The 27735-nt window shown below is 42.1% G+C and overlaps 1 protein-coding gene and 1 long non-coding RNA gene across 2 annotated transcripts in view; one reads left to right on the forward strand and one right to left on the reverse strand.

Annotated features, from left to right (window-relative positions):
• Window positions 1–27735, reverse strand: part of LOC308467815 — a 728761-nt gene that overhangs the window by 460977 nt on the left and 240049 nt on the right. The gene's annotated exons all lie outside the window — the stretch shown is intronic.
• LOC308467613 (putative helicase senataxin) overlaps window positions 1–27735 on the forward strand; it is a gene marked incomplete at its 3' end in the record, with an annotated part of 77718 nt that overhangs the window by 416 nt on the left and 49567 nt on the right. Inside the window, exons 2-6 of the mRNA XM_080989353.1 lie at window positions 352–3234; window positions 5764–5866; window positions 6592–6750; window positions 7236–7459; window positions 15980–16147. Of these exons, the coding sequence (XP_080845479.1) occupies window positions 352–3234; window positions 5764–5866; window positions 6592–6750; window positions 7236–7459; window positions 15980–16147 (3537 nt within the window). The remainder of the gene's footprint in view (window positions 1–351; window positions 3235–5763; window positions 5867–6591; window positions 6751–7235; window positions 7460–15979; window positions 16148–27735) is intronic.

The raw sequence follows: 27735 nt of genomic DNA on the forward strand, positions 1-27735 counted from the left end.
TTATTGGCGACAGAATTCACCCCCTTGAAAACCTTGTCTTTTTTTCATTTTTTAAAAAAATGTTTCTAGCCTTGTTGGCTGGCAATACCCCCCCCCCCCAAAAAAAAAGATCACTGTATAGTGACTAGTATAGGGACAGGGGACCTGTGGCTACAACTCCCATAATCTCTGATTGTTGGCCATGCTAGCTGGGGCTGATGGAATTTGAAGTCCAGCAACACTTGAAGGGTGACAAATCCCCCTTTCCCCTCCTAGTGAAATCCTTGAAGTGAGGCGGGTTGTTGTTGGATATGCAGAGCAGGAAAGTTGAGAACATGCTGCTAAACATTGACTTCCTGTTTCCTGTTTCAGGATACCATTTGTCCTGATTACTGCCTCTACTTGTACAAAGATATCCAGACTCTGACCGACCTGTTACATTCTGACATCGGCCAAGACATGCAGTTGCACAACAGCACTTTTTTATGGTTCATCCCTTTTATCCACTCCCTTATGGACCTGAAGGACCTGGGGATTGCCTACAGCATAGTGGTCATTCATCACCTGTGTTTGGAAATCCAAAATGTCCTCAGTGGCACTGTTGAGACTTGTGACAAAGTGTCTGAGTTCTTCATCTGGATCTTGGTGTCTGTTGTTGAGTGCAGCCTTAAGAAAAATTGCCTTCATTTTCTGTGGATCAGCTCAGAAATGTGGGTGTGGATAGTGGTGAAATGTGTCATGCTTCCAAGTACGGTGTTCATGCCTGGCATTGAGAGAAGAGTAGTCAGGAATAGCTTAAGAAGCACAGTGACATCACCATCTTGGGAACCTGAACCCATACAGTTTGCCTGCATGAAACTGATCCGTAACATCCTGAAGGAAGGGTATCAGGTTGTGCAGTCACCCACTTGTAAGCAGTTCCTTGATGAACTCAACTTGCTTCGCCGTAGCCACAAGCACTGGGAGCTGAGTTCCCAGCAGGCTCTAGAATTACAGAACACTCTGAAGGAGATCATATGGAGCATCATGAGCAAATCGTTAAATCCTTCCTCCCTTGTGAAGAGCCCTCCTGTTTGTGTAACTTCACCTACTTTCCTGATGAACCACAAAAGGCAGGAAGACAGGTGTCCAATGAATATGGACAATGAGCACCTACCCTGCTTGTCTGTGTTAGCAAACAGACACATGGATGCCCAGAAAAATGTGGTGTCTCATCAATGGCCAGGGGTCCAAAACAAGCAAGATCCCTTCTACCAAAGCTTTGGCCTCGGTTTTCAAGACCTGGAGACCAAAGACTTCAGCACAAAGGAGAAGCCCAGTTCTTCCAGATCTCTTCCAGAAAAGAATGGTAACAGCAGCAGTGCTTTGGAGAGAAAGGTTGGTCTAAATGACCTTACAAGCAAAATCAGATCTCTGAAACCAGACAGCACCCTGCAATTAAAACTGTTACCTGAAAGCAGTAGGAGAGGAAATACCAATCTGGAGCCAGGAACAGAAAAGCTGCAGTTGGTCAGAGACAGAACAAAGAGCCAGGAAGGGCAGAGGAGTGAAATCATTGTAGCCAGAGGCAGCACATCAGACACATTGCCTTGCAAATCAGAGGCAAGCTCAGGCAAGGCCTCTGTTGTGTGTGCTAAAGGAAGCAGTTTACCCATTGACTCTAGCCAGGAAAGCATCATCCGTCACCAAAAATGCATTAAGAAGAAAGCTAAAGGAGCTGTTCAAACTTTGTCTGCCCGAGAGAGCAACAAGTTGTCTGCTGATGCAGATGATTCCCCAAACCAAGTCATTATTTCTGACGCTTCTTCAGATGAGGATGAAAACAAAATGAAAGCTGGTAGAGAGAGCAGGAAAGGGCAAGTGGACGTGTGCCTTGAGAAGAAATTCAGTGCCCCAGAGCAAGAGCCATTGACTGCTCCAGACCTCATACATCATACAGCAGCTCGTGAAGGCCACATCGGCAAGGGAAATGCAGTGGTATGCTCAAATTTCACAGGGATATGTGCTGGCAATGGAAGCTGTTCCAGGTGCACAGATCCAGTTCTGCCCAGTACATCAGCATCTGCCAGTCCTTCAGGGTCAGCACCTGCTGTCAAAGAATCCACTATTCAGCCAGGGAAGAGCTCTGCAGAATATGGGCAGGTTAAAACAGCTAGAGAAAGTCCCAAGGGAAGCATCAAGCCAAGCATGCACAGTAAAAAACCACTGCTGGCAAAACTGGCAAGATCTACTCCTGCTCTGGTCCCACCCAACGAAATCCAACATATGCCAGCCCCAACCTTAGTGACAGAAAAACATGGCCTATCAGAGAAAGTCCAAAGAGCAGCCGAAAATGCTCAGTGCACACAGGACAGTCTTCCTGAGTTGCGCAGTTACAGGGAAATTGTTGGCGAGGTGGATGTTCCCCAGGAAAGGACATCACAATTAGTAAATGCTCAGCAACTACCTACTAGAAATAAGAACAATTTTGCCTGCCAAAAACGTCAGCTCTATAGGCAGACAAACCCCAAAGAGAGAGAGAATTGTCAGTGTACTCACGGAGAAACTCAGGAGGCTCAGCCAGCCAAAAAACCCAAAGCGGCAGAGCTAAGACCTGTGCAGTCTGCCAGTATGGTGGGGGTGGAAAATCAGAAGGAAAGTTCTGCTGGAGCTAGTAAAACCAATCATTTGACCTTTCCAGATCCCTCCTCTAGCCCATGTGACGAGGATGTGGCTTTGAAAAAGAGAGAGCCCCAACTGAATGAGAACAAAGATGGTGACGGCTTCTTTCTTACACAGTTGGATCCAGTGGACATGGAACTGTGTTCACAAATAGAAGATGGCAGTTACCTCTCAAACATGGAAGTCAATATATCTGCAAGCCCACTGCAGGGTAGTGATGATGACTTGCAGTTCAAGACCCCGACGCTGAGCAGCATTCTCCAGCCTCGGATTTCAAACAACACCCCTCAGTTGCTGAATGTGCAAAATAACCATATTGTCATGGCGCTGCCCACCCCCAGAGCTGGTTCTTGGAACAAAGTGCACCAACCCTTTGCACAAGCAAACATTGTGAATGCCCAGCAGAGAGACCATGGGATTTTCACCAGAGAGGTGCTGAAGTGGAACTATGACATGTTTGCAAACTTTAAACTGTTTGGGCCACCAAGCCATCTCCTTCAGTCTATTGTTGCCCCTGTCACAGCCAAGTTTGAGGATTACAATGACTACTTCAATACTTTCTTCCCCTTAATGATGCTAAATGCATTTGAAACGGTAAGCTGGCAACAGACCACCTCGTTTTTCTCTTTCCTCCTCAAAGGAAATCCTCCCACTAGCTGCAATTAAACTCTCTCTCTGTCTCTCAATTTCAAAAGTTGACAAGTTGACACATGTTTCCAAATACACATCCATTTTGTGTTCAACTTCCCCGCCCCCCTCCATGGTTTCCCCCGTAATTTTTAAATTTGCTGCATATTATCAATATTCTATACCTTGTCTTTTCCACACTGTACTCAACAACAAGTATTCAGTTGCTGTTCTTCATTCAAATCCTACCTACATTTTAACATGTTTACAATAATTCTTTAAATATTCAACAAAAGGTTTCCACTCCTCCTTAAAACCTACCTCTTCTTGATCTCTAATTTCCATAGTTAAGTTTGCCAATTCGGCATACAGTGGTACCTCGCAAGACGAATGCCTCGCAAGACAAAAAACTCGCTAGACGAAAGGGTTTTTTGTTTTTTGAGCTGCTTCGCAAGACGATTTTCCCTATGGGCTTGCTTCGCAAGACGGAAACGTCTTGCAAGTTTGTTTCCTTTTTCTTAACACCGTTAATACAGTTGCGACTTGACTTTGAGGAGCAACTCATAGAACGCGGTGTGGTAGCCTTTTTTGAGGTTTTTAAAGACTTTGGTGATTTTTGAAGCTTTTCCAAAACTTTCCCGACACCGTGCTTCGCAAGAGGAAAAAAAATCGCAAGACGACAAAACTCGCGGAACGAATTAATTTCGTTTTGCGAGGCACCGCTGTATTCTGTCAGTTTAAACTGCCACTCTTCTTTAGTAGGTGTCTCCTGATTTCGCCATTTTTGTGCATAGAGTACTCTTGCTGCTGTTGTAGCATACAATTGGTTCGTCTGTCTTCTTGAAACATCTGACCCAGTTATCCCTAAGAGAAATGCCTTGGAGTTTTTTGGGAGCATCACCTTATGTAATTTTTTAACCTCATTATAAACCATCTCCCAAAAACTCTTAGCCACTTTACATGTCCACCACATATGGTAAAAAGTGTCTTCTGCTTCTTTACATTTCCAACATAAGCCTGACTCTGATTTGTACATTTTTGCTAGCTTACTCGGTGCCAAGTACCATCTGTGAGTCATTTTCATAAAGTTTTCTTTCAAAACATAACACACTGAGAATTTTATATTCAATTTCTACAGTTTTCCCTATGCCTTCATCTCTATATTGTGCCCACATCGCTAGTTCAGTGGATCATAGCAGATTTATCTATTTCAATCTTTAGTTTCTCATCCTAAAAGCCTCTTATACATCTTTGAAATTAGTTTTTCTCTGTTCTCTAATAACTCTTTTTCAAACTGAGAGCTTTGATTAATAAACCCATGCTTCTTACCTTGTTTAAATACTTCAATCAGTTGATAGTATTGCAACCAATTGATCAACCAATCCTTTTTATCCTCTAACTTCTTAAGCAGGCATAGGCAAACTCGGCCCTCCAGATGTTTTGGGACTACAATTCCCATCATCCCTAGCTCACAGGACCAGTGGTCAGGGATGATGGGAGTTGTAGTCCCAAAACAGCTGGAGGGCCGAGTTTGCCTATGCCTGTTCTTAAGCATCACACCCTCTTCTGTGAGGTCCAGTAGGTCCCTATAGGTCACCCATTTCTTTTCCATGTTTTGTTTTTTTCTGTGAAATTGCTTTTTTAATTACATTTTTCAAAATTATTTTGACAAAAATACAGATCCAATATTTTCAAACAAATACCGTATTTTCCGCCCCATAGGACGCACCGCCCTATAGGACGCACCTAGTTGTTTTTTTTTTGGGGGGGGGGAAATAAAGAAAAAAGAGGTGTCTCGTTCATGCAAAAGGGATTTTTGTAAGCCTAACTGTTGCACTAGTGTAGTAGTGGACTCTAGGGTTTTTTGGCAAGGGGGAGCGGGGTTAAAAGTGTCCCATTTGGGTTTTTTTTGGATGGGGCAGGTGTTGAATGTTTTTATTTAGTTTTACAAATGTATGCATCAAAATTATGCTAATACATCAATAGACTTTTTTTTTTAAGCAATACAGTCCTCCCTCCCAATCCCACTAAGCGAGAGCATGTGTATTTAACAAAATACATTGCATCACAATTGTCCATGAGTAGATGGAGGCTGCTAATTCGATGGATTCCCAAACAGGAAAGTAATAACAGAACATCATATGTCCATAAAATGGTTGGAGTCTTATGTTCAATATAGAGCTTTCATATATTTGGTAAGTTTCTTTGTTAATATCACTGTCCATACCTTTTGTCCTCATAAGAAAAGTTGCAAGTTTGCTAAATTTCTCCAGTTTTGTGCCACCAGTTGTTGGGCTGCTGCAAGCAGGGATTTTATTATTTCCTTAGACTGTAACTCCTCTTGCTCTCTGTGAAAATCAGTCAATAAAGTTAACTGTGGTGAGCCACAGACTCTCTGGGCCCCATTTATGAGCAGGGAATCCTGCCCAATGGTTTTAGCAGCCCACATGTGGTGGAAGAGCAGTCTTTTAAGCCTATGCTTCCATTTCCCTGCAGATGGCACAGGAGTGGCTAGAGAACCAGAAATCAAAAGAGCAAAGGCCTTTTGAGTTGAATTTGCTGAACTTCAATGCAGACACAAATGAAGCAGATTTTACAAGTGAGTGAGAATTTCACTGCATATAAACAAATGGGAAGTAGAAATGCAGTCCTGTTTTTAATGGTGGTTGTAGTAGATAACAGAAGTGCTTGTGTTAACAGACTGTTGGGGTGAGCAGTCAAGGGCTATTATACTTTATTCTGCCTGTATCTTTTTTGCTTTTCTGCCCAACACAGAATGTTGATGTGTATTTTAGCCTGTTTTCAGTTTCTCGTTGATTTGATTTTTAAAAAATGTTTTAAATAATTTTTTTACCAATTATTTTATTGTTTTAATCTTTTGGTAAACTGCTTTGAAGTTGTGAAAAACCAAACAAGCGGTGTATAAATTTTATGAAATAAAATAAACCAATATCTGTGACAAACAAACTGATATCCAGGTGCTGCAAATGATGAAATGAATAATGAATAAAAATCAATATTATTTGATTAAAAAGGAAAAAAACGAGGTGTGCCTGCTTTATCTCAATACCCAGAATGCTTTCTCTCTCCAAAATGGACCTCAGCAGGTCTCACCAATGAAAAAGCTCATACAACTAAATTGAGTGAATATTTATTAGAATGTGCGACTGGGTAACCAAAAACATCTGGAATTCAAAGTTCAGCTGTAGCAACTTGTGCGCGACATGCCTACTGTTTTATTAAGAGCTTTTGGTAACAACGTAGTTGTATCTGTATGTGGCTAAATGCTTGCATATTTTTGTTGTGTTCAAATTACTTCTCCAGTTAACATCTCAAGAAGCAATTTAGACAAACAGCTGCACCCAAAGGAATGTGACTTGGTGTTCTTAATATTGTCTGAAAAGCAAAACTTCTGTAGCAAAGAAGGCAAGGCAGAGAGCTGTCCATTACGCCATGTGGGCTATGTGACTCGGTTTTATACTGGTAGGTGTTGTTGTTTTTTAAAAAAACTAATAAGTAAGTGTACAAAACAATTATGTTAGCCAACCCTTGGTGTCAGTAAGTTATTTGATTTGGGATGGGGGACCCATTTCTGCTATTTCAGCATGAAATTCTGGCTCAGTCCAGGTATTGCACCAAGCTTTGTGGTTAAGAAAGCTTAACTATAGTTTGGCATGAAGTTTTGAGTTGACAAACCATGGTTTATCATCCACTGGCAAGCCAAGAAGCCATGGATTGAGATCAGAAGCCATTGTTTGAAGTGCGGTTACAAGCCACGGTTTTGGGAAATGGAAGCAGGCAAAGAACTCTAAACAATGTACAGTCTGTTAATATGTATGCTAGAAAAGCTCTCAAATCATGATTTGAATGCTAGATGATAATGAATGCATACACTGTGGTTTCTGAATTGTACCCCTGTGTATCTCTCTCTCTCTCTCTCTCTCTCTCTCTCTCTCTCTCTCTCTCAGAGATGAAAGAGCAGGATGCCTGTCTCCTGTCTGTCAAGACACAAGGAAATTTGTCCGGTGTTGATAAGAATGTCAGGTGTGTGGTGGTCAGTTCTTTGGTGACAACGGAGCAAATGTTCAAGGCCCTCCTTCTTCTGAACCGAAGCCCTCTAGCCAAAGCCATAATCAGCCCACAAAACTCTGACTTCTGTCTGACAGGCTCAACTGTGGACTTGGAGACTTCTGTAAGTGTTTGTTTTAAAAGGCAATATAACCCACTTCTGACTTGGGGAGGTGCAAGATATTTTGCTACCCATTACACAAATCGTATGCCAATGAGCCAGGTGTTAAGCTGAAACTCCCTCAGAGATGGGCAGAGAAGACCAGAGAGAGGCAAGAGAATATTTCTACTCCAGCAGCCAACTTTCCGGAGGTGGAGGCGGGGGATAGGAGGAGAGACAGTTAGCTGTTAAGATTAGCAGCAGATGGAAGCTTTCTCCTGCCATCTCCAGGGAAGCCTTCGGAATTATGGTTCACACACCGCCGCTTTTCAAGTGTTGCCCGTAACATGTGGCCACAAATCTGCATCTCTTGGGAACATGGTCTTTTAGATGTGAGACAAGGGTGGGGACCTCAGTCCCAGGGGCCAAATGCCACCCTCCAGGCCTCTCTGTTGTTGTTTTTTTAAATAATTTTTATTAATTTCCCAACACAAATAAACAATCATATCAGAATTTCCACAAATTTAACACTATTTGGACTTCCTTCAGCTTCTCTGACAATCATCCATATTTGCCTCCCAGTTACGCATTTCTTCTGTTTATATTGCCGTTAACCTTCCCTCCCACTTCTATTTCTTTCAAACAATATATCTCAACTTTCACAGTGCTTCTTGGAACCCCACTAGTGTTGTTTGCACATCACACGTTCTTTTCAGATATTCAACAAATTTCCCCCAGTCCTTGATGAACTTTTGGTCTCGTAGATATCTGATTTTCCCAGTTAGTCTGTCCAGTTCTGCATAGTCTGTCAGCTTCAGTCTCCATTCTTCTACCGTCGGTATTTCCTTTTGTTTCCATTTCTGGGCCAGTAGAATTCTTGCTGCTGTAACTGCATATTGGAAAAGTTTACAGTCCTTTCTTCTTATTTCCTTTCCTGTAATCCCTAAAAGAAATATCTCTGGTTTCTTTGCAAATGTACATTTTAACATCTTTTTCATTTCATTGTATATCATCTCCCAAAATCCCTTCACTTTCTTACACTCCCACCACATGTGATAAAACGTTCCTTCTGTTTCCTTACATTTCCAACACTTATTACACGTCTTATACATTTTTGCTAATTTTACCGGTGTGATATACCATCTGTAAAACATTTTCTTTTAGTGCCATACAAGCAGTGAATCTTAAGTTCTCCTTCCACAGTTTTTCCCAATCCTCAAACTGTATATTGTAACCAAAATCTTTGGCCCATTGTACCATTACCGATTTAACTTCCTCATCTTTCGTATTCCATTCCAACAATATTTTGTACATTTTTGACAGAATTTTAGAATCATTATTTATCACTTCTGTCTGGAACTTTGAGTCTTTTTCTACATAACCCTTTTCTTTGATATCTTTTTTAAACATTTCATTAACCTGAAAATAATGCAACCAGTCATAAACATGTTCTCTAACTTGTTCGTATGGCTTTAGTTTCCATTTTCCTCCTTCTTTGATTATCAGTTGACCATATGTAATCCAGTTACCGCTCATATTTATTTTCTTTACACTCATAACCTCTAATGGAGACAACCAGTGTGGAACTCTGGGTTCTAATAGGTTTTTGTACCTATCCCATATTTCTATTAGTGAGCTCCGAAATATGTGGTTCCTGAAACCTTTATGAATTTTATTCTTTTCACACCACAAATACGCGTGCCATCCAAATCTGTTGTCAAATCCTTCTAAATCTAATAACTCCTTATTCTCTAATTTTATCCATTCTTTCAACCAGCAAAGACATGCTGCTTCGTAGTATAGTTTCAAGTCCGGCAGAGCGAAGCCTCCTCTTTCCTTTGCATCTGTTAATAACTTAAATTTAATTCTCGGCTTCTTACCCTGCCAGATATACCTTGAGAGCACTCTTTGCCACTCTTTAAAAATTACTACCCCCTTTATTATGGGGATAGTCTGAAACAAAAATAACATCTTTGGAAGAACACTCATTTTAACCATAGAGATTCTACCCCAAAAAGATAACTTCAATCTTCCCCACATCTCCAAATCTTTCCTCATTCCATTCCAGACCGGTGTATAATTATTCTGAAACAAATCAATATTTTTAGGAGTTAACCAAATTCCTAAATATTTTACCTTTTTCACCACCTCTATCTCTATTCTTTGTTGCATTATTTCTATCATACTTTGATCCATATTTTTAGCAATTATTTTAGTTTTCTTCTTGTTTAGTCTGAACCCTGCCACATTTCCAAATTTCTCAATCTCTTCCAATATTTCTTTTACACTTTCTAATGGTTCTTCAATCGTAATTACTAGATCATCTGCAAAGGCTTTCACTTTGTATTCATTCTGACCAACTGTTACCCCTTTTATTAATTCATTTTGTCTCATCGACCTCAAAAAAACCTCTAGGACCATTATAAATAGCAGTGGTGAGAGTGGACATCCCTGTCTAGTTCCTTTTGTTATTTTGATATCTTCTGTAATCACATTATTAACAATTAATTTTGCTTTCTGCTCTGTATAAATTGCCTTTATCCCATTAAAAAACTCTATCCCCACATCCATATATTCCAAGTTCTTCAACATAAAATCCCAAGCAATATTGTCAAAGGCCTTTTCAGCATCTACAAACATTAATATAGCTTGTTTCTCATTCCTGGCAGTCAGATACTCCAAAATATTAATTACATTTCTTATATTCATCTGCCTGCCTGGAAGGAAACCCGCTTGATCTTTGTGAATAATTTCTTGCAATATCTTTTTCAATCTGTTCGCTAAAATCCATGCAAATATCTTATAGTCTGTATTAAGCAGTGAAATAGGCCTGTAATTTTTAACTTGTGTTAAATCTGAGTCCTGTTTAGGGATAAGTGTAATAAATGCTTCTTTCCACGTTTCAGGGATGTCTCTTTCTTTTAAAATAATGTTCATGACTTCTTTCAATGGTGTCATTAAAGCATCTCTCAGTTCTTTATAGTAGCCTGATGTAAATCCATCTGGTCCAGGGGCTTTCCCCCTTTTCAGTTCCTTTATGGCCTCTTTTATCTCCTCGTTTCCTATTGGGGCATTCAGTTGGTCTTTCTTTTCTGCCGGGATCTTCTGCACCTTTTTTTCTTTCAAAAATTGTTCTATTTTCCTCATATTATTTCTTTTTCTGTTTTTATATAGTTGTCTATAAAAGTCCAAAAATCCTTTTCTAATTCCTTTCAGATTGTCAACCTCTTCTCCGGTTACAATAATTTTATTAATTGTATTTTGCTCTTTTCTCTTTTTGGTTTGCCACACAAGCCATTTACCAGATTTGTTCGCAAATTCAAAGTTTTTTTGTCTTAACCTTTTAATATTCAGTTCTATTTCTTTATTTATGATCATTGCAAATTGTGTTTGTAAAGTCTTAATCTCTTGTTTTATTTTAAAATTATTTGGTTTTTTAATTAATTTTTGTTCATTGTCCATAATCTGCTTTAGGATTTCTTTTTTCCCTTTTTCTCTATTCTTACTCTTCAAAGAATTCTGTTGGATAAAGAAACCTCTCATCACTGCCTTGCTTGCATCCCATACTACACTCATCTTCGTTCCTTTATTGCTGTTGTCCACAAAATACTCAGTTAGTTTCTTTTGTGCTTTTTCAATGATTTTTTGATCGTCGAAGAGGTAATCATTGATTCTCCATCTAAAGGTTCTTTCCTCGAATCGTTTCAATTCCATTTTTATTGGATTATGGTCTGAAATTATTCTTGGTTGGATCTCAATTTGAAGAATTCTTGGAGTCAAATCGTTCGACACCCATATTTGATCTATTCTTGACATTGACTGATTCGGTTCAGAGAAATAAGTGAATTGTTTTTCCAATGGATATCTGAGTCTCCAAATATCGATCAAATTATAATTCTTTACCATTGCGAAAAAAGTCTTAGGCAATTTTCCTTCTTTGCTTGATCCATCTCTTAGTCTGTCCATTTCCAATGAGACCACTCCATTCATGTCTCCCATTACTATGATTTTCTGGTCCATATATTCAAATAGTTTTTCTTCTAAAGATTTATAAAAACCTGTCTTGTTTCCATTAGGTGCATAGATCCCGACAATTATCAAATTTCCGCCCTGCCATTTGATCCGTACTGCAATCATCCTTCCTTCTTCATCTTTGAAGATTTGTTGTGATTCAATTTTACTTTTGATATATAGAACTACCCCTCTTTTTTTCTCTTTATCTGAAGATACAAATTCGTTTCCTAATCTTTTGTTAATCAAAATTTTCCTATGTTTCCTTGCGACGTGTGTCTCTTGTAAACATATAATGTCCAGATTTTTCTTTTTTTTAAATTGTTCAATTTTATTCCGTTTCCCCCCCCTCATTCATCCCATTAATATTCCAATTCCATAATTTTAGTGCCATGGTGATTTCCAATTAAATAAATTTAGTTTGCTTTTTACGCTTTTATAATTTATCTGACTCTTCTTCTTCCTCTTCTTTTTCTTCTACCTTTTCCCCGTTCTCTTCTTCTTCTTCCCCCGATTCTAATTCATCCTTGGCACCTGCTCCTTTGACTTCTCCAATTTCTCCATCTTCTACTTTTAGTTCCTTATACCTTCTCAGAAACTTCCCTGTTTCTTCTGGACTCGTCAATCTGCGCTTTTTGGTTTTGTAGAAAAATGAAATTCCCTCCGGAAATTCCCACCTGAATTCAATGTTGTTTTTCTTAAGGACCTGCACCAGTGGTTTATATGGGTCTCTTCGTTTCAATAATCTTATTGGTATATCTTTAAAGATGATTATATAACTTCCATCTATATACAATCTTTTCTCTCTGTTCTTCTGTAATATCAAATTTCTCATTTCCCTGTCCTTAAAGGTGATTAGACAGTCTCCTGGGAATTTTCTTGTTTTTGATGTTCTTATTCTCATTCTAAATGCATTTTGTACTGTTTTAGCTACCTCTTCTATTGGTAATTCCATCCATTGGGCTAATTCCGATATCAGTCTCTCTTTAATATTTTCATTCTGTATTTCTGGAATAGCTCTCAACCTCAGATTAACTTCCCTCTGTCGCAATTCATTCATAGCAATTGAATCTTTAATTTCTTCTTGTGATTTATTTAATTCCAACATCTCCACTCTAATCCTCTCTTCCTCTCACTTCACTTCCTTCATTTCTTGTTTCGTCCTCTTAAATCCTTCCTCCAGCGATTGAGTTCTCTTAGATACCTCTTTTAATTGTCCTTTAAGTTCATTAACTGTCTCATCAATTTTTTTATCCATTTTCCCAATCTTATTATCTACTGATTCTAGTTTTGATTCTAAATTATTTTCACTTTGTTTTATTTCGGCAAACATTCTCAAAATTTCTGCTTTAAACTCTGTTTCTTGTTTGGACCCCTTCCTCTCTACTGGTGTCCCCCCATCTGCCCCTTTCTTTTGCTGGTGTGACATCTTTATTAATTATTCCTTATTATTCAAACAATCTTCAAATATTGATTGAACCAATTTTTACACTGTTACACTTTGTCAATTTTCCAATTTCTAATTATATCATACAGTTCAACCGTAGTTTGGGGATGATGAGGATAATGAAGAGTATAAGATCAGAGTAGAAACCGGAACAAAACAAACTAAATCTTCTTGCCACCAATTAGGCTATTCCTCAGAAAAAAATTGCTTCCCATATAAATCCAATACCTCGCCCAAAGGAAAAGGAATTTCCAAAAATCTTCCCATAAAAAACCCTTTCCAAGATTATATCCATAGAATCATAGAATCATAGAGTTGGAAGAGACCACAAGGGCCATCGAGTCCAACCCCCTGCCAAGCAATTCAATTAATTAAATCCAATTAATCACGTTCCAAAAAAATTATATCCAAATGACAAAGGTCCAAAATTATATCCAAGTGACAAAATCTCAGAGGCAAAATTCCCAAAAAGATGAAGAAAAAAATAAAAACAAACGCAGAACCCTTCACTTGGACTAAAAAGGCACAAGTCACTTCTCAGTATTATATCCCTCAGTATTATATTCCTTCGCCAGGAAAAAAATCAGAGAAAAACAAATTGTAGTATCTCATTCCTTCCACTAGGGTAACAGACAGTTCCTTTAATATACGCAGTTTTAGACTTAAAAGTTCCCAATTCATAAAAAAAGGAAAGAAAAAAAAGGGGTTTCCCAATTGTAATTAATATGCTTAAGTGACAGAGGCAGCTATAATCCTATTTAGCATTAAGGATTCCCATAATAAAGTCTAAAAAGACCTTTATCCGCTGTTTCCACCTAACCGTCGTTCCAACAGAGTTTTAATAATGGAGTCGGAAGCTCCTTTTCCGTTTCAGTGTTCTTTGTTCTTTTAAAAGTGAAAGTAACAAAGCACTTCAGCCTTCTATGTTTCCCTCGGTTGCATCAAAGACCACAAACTTCTTCAATCTTAACTTTCTGCTCTCCCTTTCTAACTTTAGCAGGCTTAAAACTTTGTAGCTTCTTAAAGAGTTACTTTTAAATAAAGTTCTAGGAGAGAAAGAAAACAGTAACCGCCAGTGGCAACTCACTTTCCCTTTCCAGCTCTGCACGCCGCGTTGCGTCTATCCTGATTCCAGATGACAGCTGAACTCCAAATTTTTCTCTTTATATTTCGAATCTTTCCTTGATTTGTTACCATGAAATTATAATCCAATTAGGTCCGAATTTCTTCTATTTGAGAATGGAGCGCTTCTCTTGCAAGCTCGGGGCTTCGCTATTCGGGTGTAGAAAATGGCTTCCCGTAGCCCACAGCCCCGCTCCGCTGTTCTCTTTGCTCCTTTTGGAGTTACCTGACGGCCGGGCGGGCTGCTCCTGGCTTCGCTGGGAACCTGTCACTCCGGGTGACCCCCCAGAGATTAAATTTGGGGGCTACTGCGCCCTGTAGCACCCCTTTTCGCCCGAAATAGCACAGGATTCTCCTCACGGAAAAATCCTCGCTTGCGGCAGGATCGCGCTCCACCGGAAGTCCCTCCAGGCCTCTCTGACTGGCACTTGCAAGTCTGCCTAGGCCACACACACTGTCCCCAGCGTGCGTACATTTCTCTGTACGCAGGAGAACTGCGACATACATCCAGTGGAGCTGTATGCATGCTTAGCAGAGTTCTGCAAGAAGCGAGGCTGTGTAGGCGTGTGGCATCACGAAATTTATTAATTTACAGCAAATCAAAGCAACAAAACATGACTGGTGTGAGCAGTGTCTCTCACACACGTCTTCTCTGTCCGAAAGCAGAGAACAAAGAGCAGAAAAATAAAAACACACAGAACGGAAATTCTCTTGTCTGAGTTTCTGTTCCCACACTTCCAGCAGTGTGGAATGTAAATAAGGATCACATGATCCAGCAATGCGAGAATGAATTAGAGACACCCAGGCCTTGCCCTTCACTGGCCTTGCTTTGCACCCTCCTTGAGTGGTGGTGGTGTTATCTGCCTGGTTGGGATGTGTCCTTGAGCTCTGATCAAGCCTCTTGCTTGCCTGAATTTGGGAGGAGAGTGGTGTCTTGAATGTGAAGAAAGGTAAAACCCACCATGTTTGCGTTGCTCACTTTTGTCCCTGCCATGTGGCCCTCAGAATGTTGTTCTGGAAGGAATGTGGCCCTTGGACTGAAAAGGTCCCCCTGCCACTACCCAGTGCATAATTCCATCTACACCTTTTTTGTCTCCTGTTTGGCTGTATCTCACATGGACGTGAAATTTAGCTGCTTGGGAAATTCACTGAGTCCCACCTGTCTTTCCATAGCCAAAATTAAGCTTGAGCGCACATTACCTGTCTTAAGTCAACCTTCCCCCAGCCTGACACTCCCCAGGTGTTTGGAGCTACAACTCCCATCACCTCCAACCATTGGCCATGCTGGCCAGGGCTGATGGGACTGGTAGTCCAAAACATCTGGTTGGCACAAAGCTGATGAACATCAGCAGCAGTCTTCCACAGTCCCCTCCTTCCTCTTCATTTATTTATTCAATTTATATCCCACTCTTCCTCCTGAAAGTTGAACTTGGGCCTTAGGAGAGAATGACATTGTGATAACATTCCTGTGGCAATTTTCTGCAAAATGAGAGGTCCATTGAAGAGAGACTTCCAAATCCTTGGGGCTTTTGTGCCTCTGAAGTGAGGACAGATAACGCAGGGTCAGTTTCCACAAAATGCTAAACCAAACCATGGCTTAGTTCAAACTTGCAGGTGCTCAAAGAGGAGATGGTGGCTAGTTTGATTCGCCTTGAGGTCCTGCTACTGTGAGCTAAACCATGGTTTGGCTTGCATGTGTCTTCTGGACTTGGACATGTGGTTCAAACTTTAAGTGAGGCAAACCACAGGCTTAAGTTTGGAAAACTTGCTGTAGCCCAAACCAAGACCTAGCTCACAGCAGTAGAATACTGTAAGCAAAGCCATCACAGTCTCCTGTTCTGCGAACCCACATGCTCACACTAAGCCATGGTTTGGCATTGTATTAGTGTGAACTAGGTCACAGAAATCTCGGAACGGTCCGTTCTGGTGAGAGATGCACCTTTGTCCTCTCCTTTGCCCCACAGTCTTCGTACATGAGGGAGCTTAATGAAGATCAAAGGACAGCTATTGAAACTGCTTACACCTTTGTGATGAAGCTGCCTTCATTGCCCAAAGTTTGCTTGATCCATGGGCCACCTGGGACTGGGAAATCTAAGACTATCCTTGGGCTCCTTTACCGAATCCTCAGCAAGGTAGGTCAGGTTGGTAACACCCTGCATGTGCTGGTCCTTGTAAGATGTGTGAGAATATCGAGAAGGCTGGACAACAAATGGCATTCCAGTAATAATAATTATTATTATTAATAATAATAATATAATTTATTTGCACCCTGCCTTCCATATGCAGCTTCCAGCGTATATAAAGACGTAGTAAAACATTAAGCCTTAAAAAGCTTACCTATACAGGGCTGCCTTCAGATGTCTACTGAAGGTAATATAGTTACTCATCTCCTTGACATCTGATGGGAGGGCGTTCCACAGGGCACCACTACTGAGAAGGCTCTCTGTCTGGTTCCCTGTCACTTCACTTCTCGCAGTGGGAACCGCCAGAAGGCCCTCGGTGCTGGTTCTCTGTGTTCATGCTGGGCCAAGGGTGTTTAGGGATTTAAAGGTCAGCACCAACACTTTGAATTGTATTGGGAAACATACTGAGAGCCAAGGTACATCTTTCAGGACCAGTGTTATATGGTCTCGGCAGCCGCTCCCAGTCACCAGTCTAGCTGCTGCATTCTGGATTAGTTGTAGTTTCCAAGTCACCTTCAAAGGTAGTCCCACATAGAGCGCATTGCGGTAGTCTAAGCAGGAGATAACTAGACCATGTATAACTCTGGTGGGACAGTGCGCAGGCAGGTAGGGTCTCAGCCTGCGTACCAGGTGGAGCTGGTAGACAGCCGCCCTGGACATAGAATTAACCTGGGACTCCATGGACAGCTGTGAGTCCAAAATGACTCCCAGGCCGCGCATCTGGTCCTTCAGGGGCACAGTTGCCCCATTCAGGAACAGGCTGTTGTGTGTCACATGCCTGTTTACTTTCAGCACTCGCTGGGAACTTCCGTTTGCATATAGCTTTTGCTTTGCTGTTTTGCTGGACACGAAGGGATGCAGACATGTTTTCCTTTGTTCCTGAACTATGCTGAATAAATGCTGTACATTATGCTTGCACATCTCTCTGTCTGCCTCTTCTGCTGTGAGGTGATTTACACACTCTGCTGACAGAGCGTGCACGGGTCTCTAAACGTATCTGAGGCTTGTGTGACTGTTTGATGCTGTTCCAAGGGAGACCGGCTGCCAACTGGTGGCTGGAGCCAGCTGGGGGCCTGTCTGATGCCTGCCTGATGCCCCCGACTCCTGGCAGTATCCCAACAAAAGGGTTTCGGGCCCAGATCCATGGCGCTTACAGGAGAGTAAGACTGCTGATGGCTCCCAGCAGAGACAGAGGTATGTGAAGCTGATTGTCCCGGCCACAGCTAGAAGGCTTTTGAAGTCTGTGCCAAGAACCAATTAGGCCGGAGAGAGAAGCACGCTATGTCTGATTTACGACGTGCTTAAGATAAGGCTGATTGTAAATTGTATCCAGTTCCAAGGCTTGCGTGAAGAGCAGGAATGGATCTTTTACAAGCCTCAGATGGGGTTCCGTGCCCAAAGCTTAATGGCCACAGTTATCAGACCTGGGCAAGGTACTGCAAGGCCAGTTGAGAAGGCTTGGTGTGTGGCACACTGTTTCTGAGGACCCCCAAGCACCTCTGATTGATGCATGGGTTGTACAAGATTCAAGAGCCATGGGGGTAATTCTGCTCTCAGTAGCTCCAGAAGAGTTAATTACCCTGGCTGGCAAGACCAGCTCGCGTGAGATGTGGGAGGGGCTTCAGGCCTCACATCTCCAACAAGAAGCTAGGTCTGTGTTGCTTTACTTCAAAAAGCTGCACAAGAAGTGTTTGGAGCCGGGGGGGGGGGGACCTCAGAAGTCATGTCCTAGAGTTACAGAAACTCAGACAGGAATTGACTCAAAAGAGGTTTCAACATGCCAGAATCTCTGTTTGCAATCCTTATCCTGGATTCTTTAGATGTGAGCTGCCGCGCTGTGGCGAGCCAGCTGGCAACTCTTCCTGCGCAGGAGCTCACAGCTTCAAAAGTTTTGGTGACCTTGCAAAACGAATATGATTGGAGGAATGCAGCTGAACCAGCTTGTGTGCTTCAGGGGGAGCAGTGTGGGAGAGCATTCCAGCCTCCAGGGGGAGCCAAGGCGTTGGCAGCTGTGAAGTGCTGGAACTGTGGAAATCAGGGTCACTTACAACGTCATTGCCCAAAGGCTGGAGGGAAACAAAAGAAGAAGCCTGCAGATGGCCAGAAGCAGGGGGGCAAGAAACCCAAGCTGGTGAAAAACAAGGCTTTGTTTGCTGGAACTGCTTCTCCAAAGGCCAAAGGCAGTTTGGTTGTGGATTCAGGAGCGTTGACGCACGTAGTGAAGGATCGGCTTCTGTTTATTTCCTTCACACCTCAGGATGGGGAAATTCAGCAGGCTGATGGTAAGACTCTGAGAGTTGCAGGAGTCGGGACAGTGAAACTGGCAAGTCTGCATACAATCATTAGCAAAGTGCTTTTTGTTCCAGATTCTGCAGACAATTTGCTCAGCATCCCACAGCTGACTGAGCAAGACTTTGAGATTTCTTTCAAGAAGGGCATCTGTGTCATCAGGAAGGGCAAAGAGGACATTTTGCATGCAAAGTTTGTTGATGGCTTGTTCTTGATAACTTATGATGACAAAGCTGTTGGTGTGTCTAATGTTGAATCTTGTTGTGTTGCACAAACTAACAAAGTTCTTCATGCAGGATGTATTCACGAGGCGCACCGAAGATTTGGTCACATGTCTTGGCAGGCACTGGCCAAAATGCCTGGGTTGGTTCAGGGTTTGAACATCAAGCCCTGTAAGTTTCACATGAAATGTGTATCTTGTGCAGAGAACAAGGTGAAGGTTGCTCCAAAAGGCAAGGTGTCTAGCAGACAGGCTTCCAAACCCTGCCAGCTAGTCCACGCAGACCTGGTTGGTCCACTTGCTCCCTCTTTGGGTGGAGCAAGGTACTTCATGGTTTTAATTGATTCTTTTTCTAGGTACACTCATGTGTTTATGCTCCAGCAGAAGTCAGAAGTGTTTCCTAGGTTCAAGGCGTTCTGTGCTTGGTTGGAGAATGCTCACAGTAAACGCATTGGCTGTTTGTTTACTGATTGAGGCGGTGAATTCACTTCTCAGCAGTTTGAAGCTTTCCTGACTGAGAAGGGACTCCAGCACGACCTCTCAAGTCCCAGATCTCCGTGGGAGAATGGACTTTGCGAGTGGGCAAACCAAACTTTGCTGCAAGGCCTAAAAACCTTGTTGCATGATGCCAATCTCCCTGAGAAATATTGGGCGGAGTCTTTGAATACTTTTGTTTATACGTATAATAGGAGACTGTCATCGCCTATTGGTTGTGCTCCCTATGAGAAGATGTTTGGTAAGAAACCTTACGTCAAGCACATGAGAATCTTTGGTTCTGACATGTGGGTCCGCACCCCACAGAGCAGCAAGCTTGGGAAGCGTGGGACACATGGTTTGTTCATGGGGTACGAAAAAGGTGCATACAGGGTATTCATGACTGTCCATTAGGTTCACAAAGAGTGTTGAATACAATCCTAAGTGGGGGGGGGGATGTGGGAATTTTCCAGAGTCACTCAGAGGAGGATGAAGATGATGAGGAAGCTGAGGATGATGATCAGAGTTCGGATTCTAGTTCAGTGGGCGGCGCTGCTGCTGCTGTCAGCGACAGTGATGACACAGCAGACTACAAGAGCGCAAAGGCCTCAGTCAGACCATCTGATGCGTCTGACATTGAACTGGAAGAACCCCTGTTCACCATTGGCCACTTTTTTCCTAAGAAGGAGGAGATGAGTGCAGAAGACTTGCGTCTAGCGCGCAGATCTGAAAGGGCCAAAAAAAGGCAAACCTCCAAAGAGATTTGCTGATGAGCTTGCTAAGACAGCAACTGCTGTTCTTGGTAGCTCAGAAAAGGTGTGGGAACCTTCAAGCTTCAAAGAGGTCCAGGAGTTAACCTCGAAGGATGCTGAACCATGGCTTAATGCCATGAAGGCTGAAGTTGATTACTTGAATAGGAACCAAACCTGGGAGCTGGTGCCAACAGTCCCAGGAATGAGGCTGGTTGGCAGCAAATGGGTCTTCAAGGCCAAGACAGACCAGAATGGCAAGGTTGTCAGGCACAAAGCCAGACTGGTCGCCAGAGGTTTTTCACAGATACCAGGACAGGAATAGAAGAAGAAGAAGAGTTTGGATTTGATATCCCGCCTTTCACTCCCCTTCAGGAGTCTCAAAGCGGCTAACAATCTCCTTTCCCTTCCTCCCCCACAACAAACACTCTGTGAGGTGAGTGGGGCTGAGAGACTTCAAAGAAGTGTGACTGGCCCAAGGTCACCCAGCAGCTGCATGTGGAGGAGCGGAGACGCGAACCCGGTTCCCCAGATTACGAGACTACCGCTCTTAACCACTACACCACACTGGCTCTCCAATACCACGAGACCTACTCACCCACCGTCAAGTATGAGAGCATTAGACTAATGCTCAAGATTGTTGCAGAGGAGAAACTGCACGTTTCTCATCACAATGTGAACACAGCTTTTTTTGTACGGGATTTTGGGGGAGGAGCTGTATATGCTTCTACCTGATGGAGTGCAGGTACAGAAGGGAATGGTCTGTAAACTACGGAAGTCCCTATATGGCCTCAAGCAGAGTGCCAGGTGTTGTGACACAAAACTCACTGAGACATTGCTTTCTCTAGGTTTTCACCAAGGCATGTGTGTTTGTCAAAGAGGAGGGGCAAAACAAACGGTATTGTTTATGTTTTGTTGATGATCTTCTGATGTTTTGGAAGAATCAGGCTTTGTACCAAAGCACCCTAGCTCAGCTGAAGGAGCACTTTGACATGAAGGATCTTGGTGAGGTATCCAACTATCTTTCTCTGCAGGTGGAGAAGGACCAAGCAGGTAATTTTCTGGTACACCAAACACAGAAAATTGCTGGTGTATTAACCAGGCTGAATTTGGTTGATGCAAACCCAGCAGAAACACTGATGGTGACAGTCCCCCACCCACCCCCTGCCCCCCTGAAACAGTACTTCTGTCTTGTCAGGATTCAATCTCAATCTGTTAGCCGCCATCTATCCTCCAACCACCTCCAGACACTCACGCAAGACATTCTTTTAAAAAAAAAAAAATATTTATTAATAGTTTCAGAATTACAAAAAAAAGAAAAAATAAGAAACAACACTACAATACATAAAAAAGGAGAAAAAAAGCAAAACATAAAAGCCAATACAACAATACAGCAAAAATATAAAAAAAGAAGAAAAAAAGACACAAATCCCATATTACATATCTTTAACTTCCATTTGCTTGTTTCATTGACCTCCTCACACCTCCCTTTTTGTATTCTAGTTTAATTAGTTATTTCAGCAAGTTCTTTCCATCTTTCTCAATTTTTATTAGATAATTTATCTTAATTTATCTTAACAATTTAACCTATTAATTAACTCAACAAATCCTTTCCATCTTTTCCCCATATTCTGTTATTCAAATTACCATAATTTATTTAACCTTATCTTACCGTAAAATACCTTAGAGCTTGATACTTAATACTCAGTTATACATAACTCCTGATATCATTTCTACTAGAGCCATATAGTTTCATTCCAACATTTTCCCTAATATTCATTAATTTTAGATTAATTCCCTAAATAAAAAAATTTCTTTATAAATTTTCTTTCAGTCTTCATCCAACGTCTCTTCTTCCTGGTCTCGGGTCATGTCAGTCCTTACTGTCCATTTCATCTAGTCCATCAACCTGGTAATCTTATGTCCGAGGCCCTTAAGTCTCTTCCATGTCCCTTCTGCAGATCTTCTTCTTCTTGTTTATACCTGCACTTTTCCTTGTCTTTTGTTGGTCTCTTTCTTAATTTCTTTCCTTTCTCATTGAGGAGTAGGTCTCTGGGAGGTTCCAACCCAACAGCCCGTTCCCCACAGTCCCACTCCCCACAGTCATCGATGTAATCCAAAAAATATTTAAGAGCATATTTCAAATTCTCTCCAAAGTTAAGAACCTCCTCAGCTCCAGGCTCCCCCTGGCCCACTCCAACTTCAATCTTCAAAAACAGCGGCTTATGCTCCTGCCGGGCCTCGGGTCTCTCCATTTGTATTATTTGAGGTGCAACCGCAACCTCCTCCATTATCTTCTGCACTTGCCCAATCAATACAGGTTCCTGAGTTGGTCCCTGAATGGTTTCTGTATCAATATTCCCTGTTTGTCCACAGTTATTGACCACAACAGTCATCAAATCCGTTTTCTCATTCATCAAATCTGTCTTCTCATGCATCTGTTCCAACAAAGCACTTGTCTTGCATAAAGCAAGCACCAAAACTTCCTCCCAGCTCATATTTAGTCAAGGTCAAAAGGACTGGTCCCACGATCTTAATCTCACAGCTGTAGAGTCCTCAAGTAGACTGCAGCAACAATTTAACAAGCTCCCTCTAGAGGAGACAATTTCTATTTGTATCCATCTTTTTAAGGCAAGTCCAACAAAGGAAAATTACTTTCATTTTTCAGATATTTTGTTTCTTTGGAATGCAAAAGGCAACATTGGAATCAGTTTATTTCTCTTCTTTAGCTATCTGTCAAAGTATTCCATTCACAGTCAATGAACCTCTCCAGCAATTTCTGTCTCTGACACCCCGTTCCCAGGTTAGAGACGGTGGAAACTTATCTTTCTTCACTCCCTCTCCTGCAGGCATTAAACAAAGCCCCCCCCCTTTTCTCCTGCTTCCAAGGGGGTTTCAGTAGTTATAAATGAAGGAAATTTAGACTTTTTTAACGACTTTCCAGGCTTTAGCTTACAAGGTTTTTGCTTCAGTCTATATACAAAAAGCGGAAGGCGGACTTCCTGTTTTGAACCTTCCCACTTCGGTGCCAAATTAAGATATTTCTTGATCCAATTTTCCGTTTCTACTCACGGGTACTTGTTTTAAATCCAATTGTCCACAGGAAAAAGTCAGCGCTCTCCGGCAATGGCTGTGCGGCTTCACTCCGTGAAAGTAGCAATCAGTTCGCAGCACCGCGCCGCTCACCCCACTTCACTCCGGAACCCCAAAATGGGATTCCCCGTGAGTAGGGGAGGCACTCCTGGTGCCCTGCCGAACCCCACGTTCCCAGGCTTCCTCCGCCTGGGATTTCTAGCGGGTCCCCACCTTCGCCGCGGCGGGAAGACCCAGTTTCCATGGAGCCAGTTCCTCCGGTCGGAGGAACTCTGCCATTCGCCGATGGCGCTAACCCGGAAGTCCACTCACGCAAGACATTCACCCCCTTCACTGGTTCTGGTTCCTTAGCTGTCTCAGTGATTGTTTCATCGCCCTCAGCTCTGGAGAACATCACGGGGCTGTCCGGGCTCCATTCAGTTGGAGCGCTTTGGAGCCAGACAGTCGATAGCCCTGGTTAACTCCGCATTCCAGCAGTCCACCAGGGAATCCGCTGAAAGGCCATCAACATGGGATAAAACATTCCCTACCACTCTCTGGAAACCATTTTGTGAGGAGTGTGTGTGGTTGCTCACGAAGATAACAGCCAGGACTCCCACCTGTCTTTTACAGGTTTTATTGAGTGCAAAACTATGTACAGTCCAGAGGTCCAAAATCAGTGTCTGCCTCAATCACTAGCAGATTCCGGAAGTGCCTTTTTCCTGTTTGCCCTCCAGCATAAAAGCCCGGGAAAACCACTCTCCCCCTCTTTTCCTTACGTGTAAGATAGATAGATAATACTTTATTCAGCTATAAGCCCACAAGGTAAAACAAATCAATAGATAAAAATCAATAGATAAAATCAATAGCATTTTACAATCTAAAATATCAACTAAAATATTTCAACGCATAATCTCTAAATGTACCGTGTTATGGCCTTGAAGATAAAGATGGTGCATAGAGTTTACTGAATTTTTAATAGTCATGCAGCATTCCATGAAGTCTTTTATATGACAGAACTGAGATCAGGAATCTAGCAACCTGTAAAGTTCTATAAGAGTCAATGTCCTGGAGTAGATAAGCTAGATGTAATTCAGGTGGTTTAGCAGCAATTTCCAGAATGATTGAACTCAGGATCCTTGATCGGGGAACATTGTATAAGGGGCAATTAAACAAGATATGATAAAGGGATTCTATCGATTTGTTGTCACATGCGCACAAAACAGAGATTTTACCGTTAGAAAATCTATTGCTCAGCACATTTGAGGGGAACACATTAAATCTGGCTCTAACAAATGCGAATCTATGCGACGCAGCCGATAAAGTAGACAGATATCGAGGTATCTGGGACATAGATGTAATGCCCTGATATATCGGGGAACATGTACCTCCACCTGTGGTAAGATTTTGTTGTAAATCTACCTCCTCCAGTCTTTGTTTGATGACCTTTTTAGCTGTAATTAGATCTAAATTAAGTATATCGGAAGGAGAGATTCCATAAGACAACAGTTTGGAATGGATTTTTGTTGCCCATGGGCTGGTGAATTCATCTCTCCAAAGGCACTGAATAAGATGGTAGTTTGGCAATTTATGCCAAAGGGACAGCCAATAATTAAAGGCATGTCTCCACATCAGAATCTCAAGGGAGGGGGTCTTAAGTTCTAAGCGAATGGCAGAGTTGCTTACACAGGAGGGTAGTTTCAAAAGGCGTCTTAGAAAAAGATTTTGCAATGTCACCAGAGGCAAGAGGTTTACAAAGGCGCCCCATAAAGGGACCGCATAGGCCATAGTTGCAACCACTTTTGCACTATAAACTTTTAAGGCGGATGGAACATGCATAGCCCCCTCAGTAAAGAAGAAGCGTAGTAGAGCGTAGATAAGGGCTTTCACCTTGTTTTGTAAATATGTGATATGCGCTTTCCATCCCATATTATACTGGAAGTAAATTCCTAGATATTGAAATTTGTAAACTTGTTCAATTGGCTTCCCCTCAAGTTTCCATCTATACAGTTTACGACTCCTGGAAAAAATTAGGACTTTAGATTTGGAATGGTTAATAGTAAGTAAATTTGTTTGGCAATATGATGCAAAAATCTTAAGGGCCCTCCTCAAACCGATTCGAGAATAAGAGAGGATCACCGCATCGTCAGCGTACAATAATAAGGGGCAGCGATAGTCTGCAAGCCTGGGTGCATGAATGGAGGTTTGGGCCTCAGCTAGGGGCGTCCTCATGTCACTAATATAAAGGTTAAAAAGATAGGGGGCAAGGATACACCCTTGTCGTACCCCCTTGTTTATTGGAACTGAGTTTGTGAGATCGCCCTCAGGTGTTAACCTCACCCTAGCAGCCGTCCCTTCATGTAATTTAATCAATAGCCACAACAGCCTTTTTTCTATGCCCCACTTTGCCAGTTTTTCCCATAACAGCTCTCTAGAGATACTGTCAAAAGCCGCCTTCAGGTCTATAAAAGCGGCACATAGAAGACCATGAGTAGGGGAAGAATACTTCCGCGCCAAATGATATAGAATTATAGCATGGTCAATAGAAGCGCGATTTGGTCTAAACCCGACCTGTTCATGGCCTATCAGATTGGAATCTTCGGCCCATTGGGTTAGTCTGGTTAGCAAGAAGCGAGTGTAGATTTTTCCGATGATTGATAATAAACTGATATTACGATAGTTTCCTGGGTCCTCTGGTGGTCCTTTTTTATATATAGGAATTATGATGGACTCCTTCCATGATGTAGGTATCTGGCCCGTGGCATTGATTGCATCAAAGATTTTTGCAAGAATTTTAGCCCACCATATTGGGTGTTGTTTAATAGCTTCCGCCGGGATCAGATCGGGCCCTGGGGCTTTATCAGTTTTCAGTTTAGCAATTAAATCTACTATTTCCTCCGGGTCAGTATCTGGCCATATGGGCAAGTGACTTGAGAGAGTATCAGATTGGATGTTAGAGATGTCTGTCTGGGAGAAATATTTTCTTAGAAATTGTTCCCATGTCGGGGCTGGGATAACCGTCAATGGGTATTTCCTCGATCTTTTGTTGATTAAATTCCAAAAACCGCGAGAGCTGCGAAGCTTAGAGGCAGCAATCAGCGCTTGCCAACGTCTTAGCTGCCACTCGTGCTTGGCTGACTTCTGTGCCTGTTTGTAAGCAATTTTGGCCTGCAAGTACTCTGGGGGGAGAGTTTCAGCTCCAGAGGCTTTATATCTGTTGTAGATACAACAGAGAGAGAGTCTAGCTTGCTTACATTTGGCATCAAACCAAGGTGCACCGAACCTGGGTTGATCTCGGTTAGCCAGGTGAGCCGGCATCGTAAAGAAGCTAGTTAAATCTGCAGAGAAGTGGAAGAACCACTCCAGTATCCTATTTGGTTCAGACAGCTCCGCCAATGACACAATAAGGGATTCGGAGCTATTCCTCTGGAAGAATTCTGCATATTTTTGGGCCTGTTTCATGGACCATTTAATGCCTCTTACTTGAGCTGTGGCATTTAAACCTACATGAATTGGGTGTGTTCCGCTAACCGGGTGCCAGTCAAGCGTTAGCTTGGCCGCTAGAGGTAGGTGATCACTGGATTGTACATTATCTACTTTGAGATAAAGGAAGTTTGAAAATAGGTCTTCTGAGACTAGAAGATAATCTAGGACACTATTTGATGTTGTGCCCAAATGAGTGAATTCACCTGGCACGTCCGGAGGGCAGTTGCCATTTAGAATGTTCAAATTCATACGAATGGCCAATTGATAAAGAAGGACTCCCGCCTCATTCACTCTGTTGTCCTTAGATCTTCTTGATGTGAAAGAGATTAAATCAAATTTTGGGTAGGGGGGAGATACCCACCACTTGGCCTTAATTATCCCATTCCAGTTGGCAGCTGTACGTGCATTGAAGTCACCACCCATTATCGATGGAATATTAGGGTACTTAACATAACATGCCAATAAATGATCTTCCAGAGAATCCCATCTATAATGAAGGTCTGATATCAGACCACCTGGAGGAAGATAAACATTGGTGATAAATAGTGAGAATTTTTCACTTGAAATCAGACCAGTAAAAGCAAAAGGAGGAAAGGTATGAACTAGCGAGAGTTTAGCTCTCATTTTAAGCGATATGGCGATTGCAAGACCGCCTCTGGACCGGCCACCTTTCTGGGAGGGGATAGCTGGAAGTGATATCAGTTCAAAGCCATTTATATCTATTTTATCTTCTTCCCATGTTTCTTGCAAAAGGATTATCTGGAAAGAGTTTATATAGGACAGAAATTCGGGATCTAATCTTTTCCTTTTCCAGCCAGCAATGTTCCAACTTAGGACTGCTAGCTGGGGACTTCTATGTTGTTCTTTTAACAGTCAAAACGGAGGGGGGGCAGACTCTCTGTTAAAGACAGAAGATGTAACAAAAAAGTCAGTTATTTTACTTTGGGAAGATGGTAACTGTGAGGCGCCCTGCAAATTAAAGTTTTTAACAATTTGGTTCGACTGTTGGCACACCGTGGATGATCCACTGAAAGTAGATCTCTGAACAGGAAGTCTCTTCATTTCGAAATTCTTGGTACAACTTGACAGAGAAATACCCAGGTAGGGGGAAATTGAGTCCGTCGGGGTAAACCCTCTCGCAGATTTATCATCCGACATTCGGATTATTTTATTGATGCGTCCCATCGGGTCTTCAATCGTTTCTGACGGCGGGTCCCGAGGTGTAACATTTGCAGTTTCCTTTGAAG

Source organism: Podarcis pityusensis, assembly GCF_964106645.2.
Source record: "Podarcis pityusensis genome assembly, chromosome: W".
NCBI lineage: Eukaryota > Metazoa > Chordata > Lepidosauria > Squamata > Lacertidae > Podarcis > Podarcis pityusensis.